This window comes from Amblyomma americanum, chromosome 9 (genome assembly GCF_052857255.1).
Source record: "Amblyomma americanum isolate KBUSLIRL-KWMA chromosome 9, ASM5285725v1, whole genome shotgun sequence".
NCBI classification, from domain to species: domain Eukaryota; kingdom Metazoa; phylum Arthropoda; class Arachnida; order Ixodida; family Ixodidae; genus Amblyomma; species Amblyomma americanum.
This window is the reverse complement of record NC_135505.1, coordinates 127,116,549-127,133,410: the sequence shown is the minus strand read 5'-3', so window position 1 is coordinate 127,133,410 and position 16,862 is coordinate 127,116,549. Positions and strand designations below refer to the sequence as shown.

The 16,862-nt window shown below is 49.9% G+C and overlaps 1 protein-coding gene across 1 annotated transcript in view; it reads left to right on the top strand.

Annotated features, from left to right (window-relative positions):
- Positions 1–1,642: 1,642 nt before the first annotated feature.
- LOC144103659 (pancreatic triacylglycerol lipase-like) overlaps positions 1,643–16,862 on the top strand; it is a 29,612-nt gene continuing 14,392 nt past the window's right edge. The window contains exons 1-2 of the mRNA XM_077636321.1: positions 1,643–2,259; positions 16,408–16,460. Of these exons, the coding sequence (XP_077492447.1) occupies positions 1,643–2,259; positions 16,408–16,460 (670 nt within the window). The remainder of the gene's footprint in view (positions 2,260–16,407; positions 16,461–16,862) is intronic.

Here is a 16,862-nt window from a genome sequence, read left to right as displayed (position 1 = left end):
CTTGAACATTCCTAGAACATCTTGTGCCAACCTATCAGAGTCATCCTTGCCTAAGAAAATCAAGTAGTCATCAACGTAGCGAAACGCTACTACGCCGATGGCTTCCAAACCAGGCTGTAAAGCAGTGTCAACTTTGGAAAAAAAAAATGTCGCTGAGCAAAGGTGCGACCTGTGACCCTATGCAAACGCCTTACCTCTGGACGTACATGCTGTCTTGCCAACAGACAAACGTGGAGTTGAGGTAAAAAGACAACAGCTCCATGAAGCTAGCCACCGATACTCCGCACGCATCAATGAAATCCTGTTCATCATTATCCACCGTGATGCAATCTTGCACACACCTTAGAAGTCTGTCCTGTGGCAATGAATAGTAAAGGTCCTCCACATCGATGCTCATTGCTGAGCACGTGCCCGGGTTCTTGTCCATAAGAAACTGGATCACAGTAGAAGAACTTGGAACCAAAAACGGATCCTGAACTTTCAGCGTCTTCAGGTGCCTCTGCAGGAACCCGGAAATCTCGTTCTGCCAGGTGCGACGTTCTGAAACAATAGTCCTGAACGGAATGTCCACCTTGTGCGTCTTCGCCGTGAAGAAAACGTCCAAATGGGCTTCTGAGGCCGCCTTCACCCTTCAACTCAATGACCTCAGATTGTGATCATCAAGCCATGCAATAGCCTTCTTCCTGTAAGATGATGGCTTTGCTTTAACCTTCTTAAAACTCTTGGCAATCGCAGCCGAGGCCTTTTCAGAAAAGATGCCGTTGGGCACAACGACAAAGAAGCCTTCCTTGTCAGACACCAGCAGACGCAATTGGTTGTCAACCAGGTAGTCACACACGGGTTTCAGTCTGTACTGCGGCCTCTGCTCACGTTTCCGTGCCGCTATAACGTCCATGGCTTCAGTCAAAAACCGACTCTTCTCATCTTCCGGAACGTGACGAGCAATGTTTCGAGACATCGTCAAAAGATCAACTGGATCTCAGTGCGAGTCTTCGTTGTTTTCTTCCTTTCAATAAAACTTCAGTTGTTAGTCCAGCCTCGTCTTGTTTGCTTCTTCCTTTGTGTCGCGTCTTCTGGCTGGTTTAAAATGAATACTTACCAACTCGCCCAGTCCTCAACCTTGTTGAATTTCATTTCTAGTTCTTTGGGCTCTTTTCCATGTGTCACTTTCAACGTACATAACCCGTCAGTGTTGGTGGCTATGATAGCGCTCTGCATCTGTAGAGCCCGGACGGCGTCATGGTATGCCAAGCACCAAATTTGCCCTCCTGATGTCCAGTCCCTGTGTGGTTGGTTGCAGCCTTCCCCGGGCCATTCGAGTAGAATAAGCCGCATCTTGGCTTCGGAGTGGTGGAGGCAAGCCCGTCTTTACAGGGAACTGTTACGCGCGCACTGTGTTAGCAACGGTGGTACTCGACGGAGAGGACAACTGGCAGACTGGAGCAAGACGGCCGACGGAATAACGGAGTTCATGTGGAAGACTGTACGCCTCACGCTGCCTGCTCAGAAGAGGCGCACAGTTGCTCAGGGCAAACTGCTAATCCTGGGAGACAAGGAAATAGATGCACGGCACAAGCGCATCTTGGAGCGTGGGCCGAAGTTCTGTCTGCAACCTGACGTAAGTCTAGTTGATCTTTTGGCGATGTCTCGAAACATTGCTCGTCACGTTCCGGAAGATGAGAAGAGTCGGTTTTTGACTGAAGCCATGGACGTTATAGCGGCACGGAAACGTGAGCAGAGGCCGCAGTACAGACTGAAACCCGTGTGTGACTACCTGGTTGACAACCAATTGCGTCTGCTGGTGTCTGACAAGGAAGGCTTCTTTGTCGTTGTGCCCAACGGCATCTTTTCTGAAAAGGCCTCGGCTGCGATTGCCAAGAGTTTTAAGAAGGTTAAAGCAAAGCCATCATCTTACAGGAAGAAGGCTATTGCATGGCTTGATGATCACAATCTGAGGTCATTGAGTTCAAGGGTGAAGGCGGCCTCAGAAGCCCATTTGGACGTTTTTTTCACGGCGAAGACGCACAAGGTGGACATTCCGTTCAGGACTATTGTTTCAGAACGTCGCACCTGGCAGAACGAGATTTCCGGGTTCCTGCAGAGGCACCTGAAGACGCTGAAAGTTCAGGATCCGTTTTTGGTTCCAAGTTCTTCTACTGTGATCCAGTTTCTTATGGACAAGAACCCGGGCACGTGCTCAGCAATGAGCATCGATGTGGAGGACCTTTACTATTCATTGCCACAGGACAGACTTCTAAGGTGTGTGCAAGATTGCATCACGGTGGATAATGATGAACAGGATTTCATTGATGCGTGCGGAGTATCGGTGGCTAGCTTCATGGAGCTGTTGTCTTTTTACCTCAACTCCACGTTTGTCTGTTGGCAAGACAGCATGTACGTCCAGAGGTCAGGCGTTTGCATAGGGTTACAGGTCGCACCTTTGCTCAGCGACATTTTTCTTTCCAAAGTTGACACTGCTTTACAGCCTGGTTTGGAAGCCATCGGCGTAGTAGCGTTTCGCTACGTTGATGACTACTTGATTTTCTTAGGCAAAGATGACTCTGATAGGTTGGCACAAGATGTTCTAGGAATGTTCAAGGAGGGCGGTCAGGGCTTGTCTTTTACGTCTGAATTTCCTAAAGATAACCATTTGCAGTTTCTTGATTTAGACCTGTGCTTTGGGGACGATCACGTATGTTGGGGCTACAGCCCCAGGTCAGGGAAGCCTCTGCTTAGCTATCAGTCTGACCACTCGAGGTTGGTAAAGGATGGCTTGGCAGTCGCATGCATCAAGTCCGCTTTACGTAAGTCTTGCCATCACCGCGTTGAGGACTCATTCTCGCAGCAGGTTTCAAAGTTAATGGCTGCTGGGTTTCCAACTGCCCACCTTGCCCGCTTGTCTGAACGTGTTTTGACTCGCTTGAGAAAGAGCAACACGGGGCCGGAAGATGCTGACGTGGAGGCGCGGCGAAAAAAGGTGGCCGCCTTTCCCTACCTCCATAGTGTTTCACACCGACTCAAGAAACTTGCGGCGAAGTATGACGTTGGCGTTGTCTTCACAGCTAAAAACAAGATAGGAGGCTTGTGCGCCAGCGTAAAAAGGAGGCTTGATAAAACATCAAGTGATCGTTCCCGATGCACAGTGTCACATAAGACACGGCTCACCCCTTGCAGAAAGAATGTGGTGTATCGCGTTCCGCTGCCTTGTGGTCGATGCTACTACGGGCAGACGGGCAGATGTCTAAATGTGCGCCTGACGGAGCATTCTAACTCTCTGGGTGGGAAGGCGAACTCTAATCTGGCGTTGCAGGTGCAATCTCGAGAATGCAAATCAGACGATGATCTGTCTCTTTGCACGCCTGACTTCAGCGACACTACTGTAGTTTATAGAAATGAAAAACAAATCTGTCGCGAGATAGTTGAAGCCTTCTACATTGCTAAGGCTAAGGACACGTGTGTGGCTAAGCCGTCGGTAAACCTTCACGCTAAGGAATTTGCCTTTTTAGATAACTTGTTAGTAAGACCCTGACATTGAAAAATTTTTTGTGTGCCCTTTCACTGATACGGCTTATGTGCGCGCGCATCTCAGTGCGAGTCTTCGTTGTTTTCTTCCTTTCAATAAAACTTCAGTTGTTAGTCCAGCCTCGTCTTGTTTGCTTCTTCCTTTGTGTCGCGTCTTCTGGCTGGTTTAAAATGAATAAGGAACAAATAGCAATAGTAATGATTAGTACAAAAATAAAGATTACACTAAAGATTTTGCCGCTTTAAAGTGCAAGTGTGCAGTAGAGACGAGAGGGGTAGTGTAAGTCATGGAATGCACAAGCTCCAGTTGAATGTTATTAACGCAAGGAAAGCACCTGCGGCAGCAATTTTTAGAGCCCTAGTCCTCGTGCATAATGGTCCACCGGTGGGCCACCTTGAAATTCTTCTAGATGCGGTGTGACCAACCAGTGAGCTACTGTTGGTACCAGATTCTTCGAATCACCAACAGGTGTCAGTAACGATCTGCCGTAAGGCATGTGTGCATTTCGAGGGTTGTGTAAAAAATTTCTGCTGTTCCACGGCTTCTTCGTGTGACCCAGTATTCGTGGCCACACAGCATGAATAAATGACGGGATCCACCGGTGACCCACGACGTTGCAGACGTGTTATAGAGCCAAAAAGACATGATTCCGGATGCACTAGTCCAAAAGAAAGCATAACGCCTGAATTTTCTTGGCAAAAATAGGCTCTTATTCACAGTACAGGCATCCTATTGGTCACAGCGGGAAGCATTTCGTTAGAACACTGCTAAAGTTGTAGCGAAATGCGTATGTGGCTAAGGCGGACGTGTCTCAAGCCAAACAAAATTTCAGTCTGCGTGTTAGTGGCGTTGGGGTAAAAAAAAGTCTCATATGACTGGTGTTTCACGGAAGGTGATAACTAAATTTTGAAAATAGGGTTTTCGAGGTAAGGTGAAGCTTTTTGCGGCGTACTCATGGCAGTGCTGGTCGATATCAGAAGACAGAATAATCATGTTAACTACTAAAGTGATTAACTAAAATCTAGTAGTTACCTTTCAACTATTAAAGGTAGGCACCTGTTTGGAATTACAGATTTGTAGCCGGCGGTTAGTAATAGCCGAATATGTTATTAGAATTTTGGAAGCGCAATTACCCTCGGCGCTGTGGCTCGACAAAATTTGGCTATTTTGACGAGTTACATGAACTGGAGGGGTTGTTTTGCCTGCATGCTTCTAGAAATTGCTTGCATTTTGGCACGATCATCGGTAGCCATTATTAGTTGAGCCACAGCAGCGAGAGCAATCGCGTTTTCGAAGTGCTAAAAATTTGTATGGCATTTACTAAAAGCCGGCTACAAATTCTAATTGCAATACTAATACTTTACTAATAGTAAAAAGTAAACTATTAGAATTTACTTCAACACTTTACTACTTAACATGATTCACCTGTATTTTTTGATGACCGCCAACAGTGGTATGACTATGCCGAAGAAAACTTCTCTTAACCTCAAAAACCCTATTTTTATACATTTGTGATCTCTTCCACGAAACACGTGGTATATTTACAATTGCACTTTTTGGACCATTGCATCACCAGAAAGGTAAAGAAACTGTGCAATGCGCAGCGTATGACCAAGGAAAAATTCACGTCCTCCTAGGCCGTAAGAGTTTCTAAAAATAAGATCCCGGCATCCACGGATCAAGATGGCATCGGAACGACAGAACAAAGTCAGAAAGGAAGTGAATTGGTAGTTCCTTTTCAGTTTGCGCAATGTCTTTCCGCATCGTTTAGCCGGCACATCGCACAGTGCAGGACCGCGCCGCGTCTGAGTCCATGCAAGGTAACAGAAAGGTAAAAGAGATTCAAACTTCCGAACTTAGACTCGTCGCAATTCTGTCGTTAGCGTGACATCAGACTGGGCGTTTCTATTTGGGAAACCATCTGCACTGGTGACCCACAACTTGTGCCACCTTTCTTTCGTTTGTTTTCCGCTGTTCAGAGAACTGCCACATCGTACTGCAGGGTTTTCTAGGCTCGGCAGATCCAGGAGTTGGTGCGGCCCGATTTCCCCCGTGTTTGACGTCCTTGACGTAGACCATGCCCGGCGGGGTTAATCCATGTCCTCTGTCACGCTAGTGTGACAGTGGATTAACCACGGATTAACCACACGTGATAGGGGATTCGGCAATGGTTAACCGCGATGCGATTGGCTGAGGGCATCCTTCAAGGGGAATATTCCGCTGTGTTCTTCAGTTATATCCGGCAACAGAAGTGGGTCAAGTGTGTGGTAAGGTGGAGTGGTAAAGTTCAATAGAGCGTCTACTTGTGGCACATTTGTAATGCACTTTATAGTACATCCCTTTCAAGTGCCATCTATAGGGTCGGTTTAGAATAGATATTTTTCGACCATATTACCGTGGCCAGAGTGAAAAATAGGCACTTCGATAATTTTCTAACAGAAAACAACACTGGGTAATTTTTGTTGCACGCACATATATAATTTTTTCCAAGACTGTCAAAATTGTTGGAAATTGTAACGTTAAAATACTCGGATTGATGATATCAGCATCATAGGATTAGTAGAGTGTTTTATGTTCCGAAGATGCGCATCATGCAAGAAATATAGAAAAAAAGACGTTAGTACTGGTGCCATAACTTGTGGGGAAGAAAATTGTGGAAGACGAGCAAGCCGACTGTTTTGTTAAATATTGTCACGTAGTGGTGACGGCAGTCGAAGCAGCGATGAATACGGACGAAAGGATCTTCTAAAAGAACTGTTTATTGGGCTGACTTGCACCCAAAATGGACTGAATCACTCGGCGGCGGCGAAGCGACAAGCGTGCTCGGCGGTCGTCGAACAGAATGCCCGCCGCTGTCGGCCGTGCTCAATTTAAAGCTGATAGCGAACATTCGAGATAAAGGGCGCAAAGTTACTAGAACATTCCGGAACAACGTAGAATCAGCTTTGCCTGGCTGCGATCAATCGAGATAAATCTAGTCGCGTCTTGCGTCGCAAACAAAGTGATAAGGTGGTGTCGCGGCAGATTTGAAAAACGAATAAACACTGCAAATATTCACGGCATTACTCCCCTCTCAAAGAAGCATCGACCCGATGCATTAAAACAAATAATGCGACTAGTAAGGGGAAAAAAACGGATCTTGCGAAAATAGAGCATGGAAATGCAGCGGCCTTTAGCGCGCATAATACGGCTTCAGACGGACTACATGGACAACTTCTGGTCGTACGCGGCGTCGCTGGGATGCAGTCATTGCGTCAGGGATGACTTCATAATCCAGTTCACCCAGCCGACGAAGAACCTTGTACGGGCCGAAATAGCGGCGCAAAAGCTTTTCACTCAATCCACGGCGGCGAATGGGCGTCCACACCCAGACTTGGTCTCCTGGCTTGTATTCCGCGTTGCGTCTTCGTAGGTTGTAGCGTCTGGCGTCGGACCGCTGCTGATCTTTGATCCGTAATCGGGCAAGCCTTCGAGCTTCTTCTGCGCGTTGAAGGTAGGCGGCAACGTCGACGTTCTCTTCTTCTGTAACGTTGGGCAGCATGGCGTCTAGCGTGGTCGTGGCATCCCTGCCATGGACGAGCCTAAAAGGCGTCATCTGGGTTGTCTCCTGCACTGCGGTGTTGTAGGCGAAGACGACGTAAGGCAGGATGACATCCCAGGTTTTATGTTCGGCATCGACATACATAGCGAGCATATCGGCGATGGTTTTGTTCAGGCGCTCGGTCAGTCCGTTGGTCTGCGGATGGTATGCAGTTGTCCTCCGGTGGCTGGTTTGGCTGTAGCGCAGGATGGCTTGCGTGAGTTCCGCCGTAAATGCTGTTCCTCTGTCCGTGATGAGCACATCGGGGGCGCCGTGTCGAAGAAGAATGCACTCCACGAAAAATTTGGCCACTTCTGCTGCTGTTCCGTTCGGTAGGGCTTTCGCCTCGGCGTAGCGGGTCAGGTAGTCGGTCGCTATGATGATCCACTTATTTCCAGATGTTGACGTTGGAAAAGGGCCAAGCAAGTCCATGCCAATCTGCTGAAAGGGTCTTGAGGGAGGTTCAATGGGGTTCAGAAATCCTGCTGGTCGTGTGGGAGGAGTCTTTCGTCGCTGACAATCTCGGCATGTTTTCACATAGTGTGCGACATCGGCAGACAGTCGGGGCCAGTAATACTTGTCTTGAATGCGGCGGAGGGTGCGAGTAAACCCGAGATGTCCAGCTGTCGGCTCGTCGTGTGAAGCCTGTAGAACTTCTTCGCGGAGACAAGTAGGTACAACAAGGAGGTAGGCTGTTTTGTTCGCTGTAAAGTTCTTCTTCACAAGGACCTCATTCTGCACACAGAAAGAAGACAGTCCTCGCTTGAATGAAGCGGGGGGTGAAGAAACCTTGCCTTCCAGGTACTCGATGAGGCCTTTTAGGTTGGGGTCCGAGCGTTGCTGCTGAGCAAAAGAGCTTGCGCTGATGGGTCCCAGGAAGCCGTCCTCATCGTCGTCCAGCGGCGGTGCATCTACAGGGGCTCGTGAGAGGCAATCGGCGTCAGTGTGCTTGCGGCCGGACTTGTAAACGACGGTGACGTCAAACTCCTGGAGACGCAGACTCCATCGAGCGAGTCGGCCAGAGGGATCCTTCAAATTGGCAAGCCAGCAGAGCGCGTGGTGGTCTCTGACCACCTTGAACGGCCGTCCGTAGAGGTAGGGGCGGAATTTCGACGTAGCCCAGATGATGGCAAGGCACTCCTTCTCAGTGGTCGAATAGTTAGCCTCGGCCTTGGAAAGGGAACGGCTAGCGTATGCGATGACCTTCTCCAGCCCGTCACTTTTTTGAACGAGAACGGCGCCTAGTCCCACGCTGCTTGCGTCGGTATGAACTTCAGTATCGGCGTTTTCATCAAAATGCGCAAGGATCGGTGGGGACTGTAAACGACGCTGAAGTTCCTTGAAGGCTTCTGCTTGCGGCGCTTCCCATTTAAACGGCACGTCTGCCTTCGTCAGTTGGGTCAGGGGCTCGGCGATGCGCGAAAAGTTTTTCACAAATCGTCGGTAATATGCGCATAGTCCGAGAAATCTGCGCACTGCTTTCTTATCGGCCGGCGGTTGAAACTGTTCAATAGCGGCTGTTTTCTGCGGGTCTGGGCGTACTCCTTCCTTGCTAACGATGTGGCCTAGAAACAGCAGCTCTTCGTATGCAAAGTGGCATTTCTCTGCTTTCAAGGTTAGGCCAGACGACTTGATTGCGTCTAGTACTGTTCGAAGTCTTTTGAGGTGCTCTTCAAAGTTCGCGGCGAAGACAACGACGTCATCTAAATATACCAGACAAATCTGCCACTTCAGGCCTGCCAGCACTGTATCCATTACTCGCTGAAACGTCGCTGGTGCGGAACAGAGACCAAATGGCATCACCTTGAACTCAAACAGCCCATCCGGAGTTATGAATGCTGTCTTCTCGCGATCTCTTTCGTCGACCTCAATTTGCCAGTAGCCGCTCTTGAGGTCCATCGATGAGAAATATTTGGCGTTGCAGAGGCGGTCCAGTGTGTCGTCGATGCGGGGGAGGGGGTAGACGTCCTTCTTTGTTATGTTGTTCAAGCGGCGGTAATCCACGCAGAATCGAAGTGCGCCGTCTTTCTTTTTCACTAGAACAACCGGTGCCGCCCATGGGCTGTTTGAAGGCTGGATGACGTCGTCGCGAAGCATTTCTTCGACTTGGTCCCGGATGGCTTGTCGTTCTCGCGGAGACACACGGTAGGGGCTTTGACGGAGAGGTCGGACGTGTTGATCCGTTATAATGCGATGCTTGGCAATTGGCGTCTGTCGCACCTTCGGCGATGTCGAAAAGCACTCACTGTAGTTTTGAAGCAGATTGCGGATCTGGTCTTGTCTGTTCCGGTGCAGGGCTGGGTTGATGTCGAAAGTGGGCGAGTTCTCTTGGTCAGGCGGATCTTCTGCGGAGGGGTCGGAGAGGGCGAAGGAATCTCGTACGTCAGATATTTCGTCGTAGAAAGCAATCGTCGTTCCTCTGTTAATATGCCGGTATTCTTCGCTGAAGTTAGTCAGCAGTACTTCGGCCTGGCCATTGCGGAAATGTGCGATGCCTCTTGCGATGCTGATTCCTCGGTCTAGTAGCAACTGCATGTTCCCCTCGATGATGGCTTCAGTGTTTATGGCTTTCGTGGCGCCTACGGTCACTATAACGCTTGAACGGGGTGGGACGCTCACTTCTTCTTCCAGGACACTTAGGGCAACGTGGTTTTCCCGAGTTTTCATCGAAGCGATGGCTTCGTCCGTCGAAAGCGTGATCAGCTTGGATCGCAGGTCGATGATCGCCTGATGCTCATTAAGGAAATCCATACCCAAGATCACTTCGCGGGAGCATTGCGGTAGCACAACAAAGGTCGCAGGATAGGTATGTCCTTTGACAGTCACTCGCGCTGTGCATTGTCCTGATGGCGTAATGAGGTGGCCCCCAGCGGTGCGAATTTGTGGGCCGTCCCAAGCCGTTGTGACTTTTCTGAGCTGCGCAGCGAATGTTCCATTCATCACCGAGTAATCGGCTCCTGTGTCGACTAGAGCGGTAACTTTCCGGCCGTCGATAGTCACTTCTAGGTCGGAGGTCCTGGCTCTTGCATTGCATGTCGCTCTCGGCGTCGGGTCACGGCTTCGTCGCGTATGCGAATCACGGGTTGGGCGTGTGGTCGAAGCTCCTCTGGGTGGCGGCGTCGATTTCAAAGTAGCTTGCGTCGTGGTCGAGGTTCTCATTGTGTGCGGCGTCGGTGCAGCGAGTGTCGGTTCTTCATGCGGCGTCGCGGGTGCAGCGTCTTCATGGGGCGTGGTCGGTGGAGGATCTTCGGCGTTTAGCTCGTGAGCAACCTCACCTCCAGAGGTTGCTGCCTTTAGTTTCCCCTACGGGGGCTGGGCGACCTTCCTCGTACCGCGGCTGCGTAGCTGCGGCGTGGCGACGCAAAGCGCGAGGTTGACGGCGATGGTGAGCGCGAAAAGCGGTTCGGCGTGTACTCTTCTCGACGCAGGTACTCGTCGATTTCGTGCGGACGTTGTCCGAAGCGTGGTCGTGGGGCGTTAACGGTAAATCCTCGAAGACCGATACGTCGGTACGGGCAGTGACGAAGAATATGGCCGGCCTCACCGCAATGGAAGCACAACGGCCGGTTGTCGGAAGTCCTCCAGGCGTCGCATTTCCTGGGGCTTGAGGGTCGGTCATAGGCTGGGCGGGCGGGGGCTGGGAGGCGGCGTTGTGGACCAAGTGGCTCATTTCGGGGAGGACGTGGGGGTTGTCGTTGGGGCTGAGCAGTCCTTACTGAAGCGGCGTAGGTCATGGCCTGGGGTTCTGTGGCCGTCGGGGTGCCAAGTGCCTGTTGCACTTCTTCCCGTGCCACGTCGATCAGAGTCGATGCTTGTGGCTGTGGGGAGGATGGCAGTAATCGGCGTAGCTCCTCTCGGACTATTTCGCGGATAACGTCCCGCAAGCTGTCGCTGGTGGTGGCCGGCGTGTCCGAACCGATTGCATAGGCAGAGGAAGGGCGGTTGTACTGCCGAGCTCGGACGTCGAGGGTCTTCTCAATCGTGCAGGCTTCCTGCATGAATTCCTCGACCGTTTTTGGCGGCTGACGGACGAGGCTGCCAAAGAGTTGTTCTTTTACGCCGCGCATTAAGAACTGAACTTTCTTTTCCTCGGTCATCCCGGGATCGGCGCGGCGAAATAGGCGCTTCATCTCCTCGACGTAGCTGCGTACGGGCTCATTCGGAAGCTGGATCCTGGACTCGAGGAGTCGTTCGGCTCTTTCTTTCCTCACGACACTGGTAAATACCTTCAATAGTTCTCTCTTGAATAGCTCCCATGTCGTAAGGGACGACTCGTAGTTTTCGTACCACGTGCGTGCGGAGCCATCCAATGAGAAAAAAACGTGTCCAATCTTTGCCGCATCATCCCACTTGTTGAATGACGCCACGCGCTCAAATTGATCCAACCATTCTTCAGGGTCTTCGCCTAGGGATCCATTGAAAGTTGGCGGCACCCGCGGCTGCTGCAGTATAATCGGTGTCGACATCTTCGGCGAGATTGCGGTGCTCGTAGCCGCGTCTTTTCGCTGTCTTGTGCGGTCCGGCAGTTTCCCGAACTCAGGCTCCTCTCCCTGGAGACGTCGGCTGGCTCGCTGAGCTGCTGGCTCGTCCTCGGGTGCGAAGCGCTCAGGGCTGGCTTCACGACTTGAAGGGGGCGTCCGGAACATGGAAGGCTACCCCGCACCTCCACCAGATGTCACGTAGTGGTGACGGCAGTCGAAGCAGCGATGAATACGGACGAAAGGATCTTCTAAAAGAACTGTTTATTGGGCTGACTTGCACCCAAAATGGACTGAATCACTCGGCGGCGGCGAAGCGACAAGCGTGCTCGGCGGTCGTCGAACAGAATGCCCGCCGCTGTCGGCCGTGCTCAATTTAAAGCTGATAGCGAACATTCGAGATAAAGGGCGCAAAGTTACTAGAACATTCCGGAACAACGTAGAATCAGCTTTGCCTGGCTGCGATCAATCGAGATAAATCTAGTCGCGTCTTGCGTCGCAAACAAAGTGATAAGGTGGTGTCGCGGCAGATTTGAAAAACGAATAAACACTGCAAATATTCGCGGCAATATCATTAATGCGTTCGCTTGGCGGATAAAAAAAACACCCTATTTGCAAGGTGGAGGAAATTGTGTGCGTCTGAAACGAATATATTACAGTCGGATACAAATCGCGAACGAAGCAGTAAATATCTCTCAGAAGGAGGCTCTCCAGCCAATGGCGTCGAACGATTGCCATGACGTCATGAATAATCCGTGGTTTATCCCAAGTCATGCCAGGTGAATTGCCTCTCACGCTAGTATGACTGTCTTGAACGGCAAAAATCAAACTTCTGCCCCCGGTCCTAATACATTAATCCTGAAAACGCATGTATGTTTGGAGCTCTATTGCGCAATGAATTCAGGAGCCAGGACTTTTCATGTCCCTTGGCTTCGCTATCACGTTGGCAATAGGTGACGGCAGAAGAGGCCGGGAAGTGTTATTATTTTTCCAATGTCGCCTCAGTTCCATTAATCTATACACTCCCCACCTCCCCCCTCCCCGCCTCTGATCCACTGATTCAGTCGATGGACCAAAAAAAAAAATGGTCTAGTCATTGTGAAGCGCCCTCAATTAGTGCTCGGCAGCTCTTTCTTCCTTTCTTCTTTCATTCCCTCCTTTATGCCTTCCCTTACGGCGCGGTTCAGGTGTCCAACGATATATGAGACAGATACTGGGCCATTTTCTTCCCCAAAAACCAATTATTATTATTATTATTATTATTATTAGAACAAGGCGTTAATTTCTCTATTATATTTTTGTTTACCGTAGATATTTTAACAACTATCAAAAAGGAAGGGAGTTACAAATAGGTGCCATCATCACCATCATGATTAAGAAATAGCCCCCACAAGGGCCTGTCCAATACTTACCAATTATTTGTGTCGCTTGCTATACTTAACCATATCTTTTTCCATTTACTCTCAGCTATATTTATGAGGCGAAAGGCATGGCGAAAAACCTTCTTGTCCTCATTTTTCTTCCTTTTGCGCTCATTTCGCTGGGATGGGCCACAGTGGCTGAAGTTTATCACAAAAATTAAAAGGAAGGCTCAATATTTAGCTATGACAAGAAAGGTACCTGAAGACGTCTGCGACTTACCTATCTATAAAGCTCTTTGGCATCGCTCTGCCGGTGAAGAACCGTTTAGATCATGTGACGGTCCAACAGATGTTCGGTAGCTCAGCAAACAGCTTATCCACTTGAAGACTGAGATGGCATTGCCCTTAGCAGCTATATGAACCGGATGCAAGCAAAAACCAGAACGGGCAGATGATTATTGTTTCGTCTACAGTGTTACGCAAGCAATCATCAGTAAGATAGTTGCCTCAAACTGTCGAGCGAAGTGGAACGTCATTAGCTATGCCGTTCAAGGAGCTACTTCCCGGCTGCAGCTTTCTCGTGGCCGAATATAGCAACGCTGCGTAATGATGCAATAAGCCCAGGGAACGAGATGGGTGGAGTGTGGAGAGGGAGTAGGGGAAGGGTTGGCGGGCTAAGTCGAAAACAATGGGCCAGGAGCGAGCGCCTACTAGTGACTGACAGAGAGAAAACAAAGAACTGATAAAACAAAGAACGCGTGTCTAGAACGGGTGGTACGAGAGAATATGATTATAGGAAGTGGATATAGACGGTGCCTTCCGGATACGGCATTAACAAGCAATGCCTTGTTACATAATCGTGCTTTTCCTCGAGCACATCTAGGACACCGGTAACACCGGGGCTTTCTTCTTAAAGAACAATGACCACCAGCGGTGCATCGTCCACGGCAAACCTCCAGCATGCTGGGGAAAAGAAAAACAGAAAGAAAGAGGAGGGAAAGGGAGAAGAAACTAAGGAAGGTGGAGCGCACATGCATTTGAAGCGAGAGATGGAAGCGGATGTACACGTGCGCTATCCACGAAGACCGTTCATCTTGCCGTTCTTGTCTTATATAGAGCGTCTTTATCTGATGACATTAAGTACCTCGGCTGCTCTACAGCTGGCCTCCTTGCATCTACTTAAAGAAAACCATAAAATACCGCACACCCGCAGACGTCGTCAAGAACAGTAACAACGGGTACAAAAAGAAAATTACTCGCTACATTTGCATGGTTGTTGAACGGGCCCAGTTGTAGTGGGTGGGCCAGGAATGGATTCAACGGCAAGTATCCGAAAGAGGAATGAACGATGACAACAAGAAAGAGGGAAGAGAAAAGAAGGAAAATAAACGGGGCCAGCTTGAATTTGGGCGCCGATCTCCTCTGCAGCCGCAGCAGAGGAGGCTACTCTTGGCGGCGGCAGGTCGGCCCGGAATCGGCCCAACCCCATTTGCGGGTCGCCGCGCGCCGCAGTCAGTGGTCGTCCTCCTCCGGTTCATCCTCTTGCGGGCTGGCTGCGCTTACTTCGGGGGGTCGAGCGGTCCGTCACGCGACAACCTGTTTCTTCCTTCCTTCGCGGTGCTGAGTGGGTGAGAGCGTCCGTGTGTGTGTACGGTTTTTAGGTGCATGGCACGTGGTGGATCGTCCGGATGCTGGAGCGTGTCGGAGGCGGACCGCCGCGTTCTTGCGGACCATGAACGCGAGGTGTGGAGCAGCGCCTGGCGGATGGAGACGAGTGCGCTGTGCATCAGCTAGAGTGGCGCCGAGGGACAAGCTGTCCGTTGCGGTTATCGAAGGAGACAACCGCGTGGTCTCGTGGAGTCTTGACAGCTCCGCAATTTGGCTATACCAAGAGACTAGGGTATGTCATTGCTTTCAGGCTCTTGTTGCCTTCCATGTTTTTTTCTTTTGCCTAGTGACTTGTGTTTTATTTTCTTACAATCTTCGTGAACGAAATTTCTCGCTGAATGCCAAAGAATACAACAAGGCTCTCATGGGCTGCCAGAATGGTCAAAGATATTAGAAGACGAGGACAAACGAGACATACACAACGGAAGCCCTGCTTGTCTGCTCTTGCCTTAAGCGCTCCGCGCCTAATTTTCTGTGAAAATGTGTCGTAGCTACAGTCCCCAATCATGTAAAAATCCCAGAGGATGACGTCCAGCCTAGTAGACACCAGAACCTACCGCAGAACTTGTTCAGACATGTATTCATGTCTGGTGCAAGCATTGCACACTCAGTTGAGCTTGCTTGCAGTTATGTGACTCTCTGCTTGTACCTAGAACATCTTAATGTTGTTGAGTAACGACATGCATCTGCCTTCTATGAGAAGCAGCCACAAGCTTAACAGCCAATGTTAAATAAAGGATTTTTTTATGAGGTCTTTAACGTTCTGATGTGGCATGTCAGCTATGAGGGGCGCCGTAGCGGAGAGCTCAGGATTAATTTACAACACCTGCGGTTCTTTACATGCGCTGCTATTGCACAGCCCACAGGCCTTTTAGCACTACGCCTCGATTGAAATGCGGCCTCCACAGCTGAGATTCGTACCCGCGACCTCGAGGCCAGCAGCCGAACCCCAAAAGCGCTGAGCCACCGCGACGTGTAAAACAAGAAATGAAAGTCACTTAGACTACGAATAGCGGCGTCCAGAAGTAAAAGGCAGGACTTTTTGCACCTGCAATTGAAGGAATGTTGTCGAAAACGGCGTCACGAGAAACTCGACGACCGTCATATGGCTTAAGTTATTTTTGCCTGCTCTGTTTATATTCTTGGTTTCTTTTTTATTTCGCCTAAATTGACTTTGAGAAGCGTGTACAAATTATATGAAAAACGAAAAACTTTGTTCTGATCCGTGAGGTCATGTGTCTCTGCATTTGTTCAAGGATGGGTTTATACTTTGTCTACGGTGCACCTGAATAATGAGCATTGCACGAGTGTGTTATTGGTAGGCAAGCAGAAATAAAATATATAAAGAAATGCGCACCTATTTTCAAAGCAGCGGCCATAAAGAGGCAGGGTCCGGAAGTGTGCGGCAGCAGTTATTACGCCTGCATTTTAAAGCTACCGCTGGACGGAAAAGAAAAGAGAGAGAAGAAAGAAAGCCGGTCACACGTATGCGACCGGCGACAGTTTCCGCCACCAGGTCGGTGATCCGGACGCACGAGCTTTCACTCTTTTCGCGCTTAAAAGAGGAAAATAACGGCAACGGCCTGCGCCAGCAATTGGGGGGGGGGGGGGGGTCGCTGACGTTTCGGCTCCGCTCATTGCTCTCAACGTTCGCAGAGCGCGGAACCATCGCAGCGCAACGAAGGAAGGCGCACGGCTCGTAGCTGTTGGCTTTCTGCGCGCTCCAGCTTTAGAAGCCGCCGAAAGTATGGCTGCTGCAGGGACGATCCGAGTCTGCACGGCAGCTTTCCTGTGCAGCCTGGCCAGTGCAGGGATCACGGACCAGGCGACTAAGCTTCTGCGACGCACCCGTGAGTTTCTACGGTCTCCGCGACATGATTGTTCGCCATAGGCAGTCTGATTGATTGTGTGTATGGTGGTTTCCGCCTCGATGTGATGAGAAAATGATTTTAATTAATGATTTCTCACACACCGGAGTGACACAGTACGTTTTGAGCCACGATGAGACAGTAGCAGCGTTAGCAGTCGAGGACTGAAAACAAACTAAGACACCACGAACGCTGGGCACATAATGCTGACAGCTGCGCTGTTTGGTGGCTTTGAACACAATTTTGGAGTACAGTCGTCCACACAGTTTCTGGAGTACATTTGAAAGAATTTACTGCAGACCTGGGGCTCGATACAAGACCTTATCGAACTTGCATATTCACATGGACTGTGTTTCACTCCTTATGTCTTTAAAAGCTGTACTG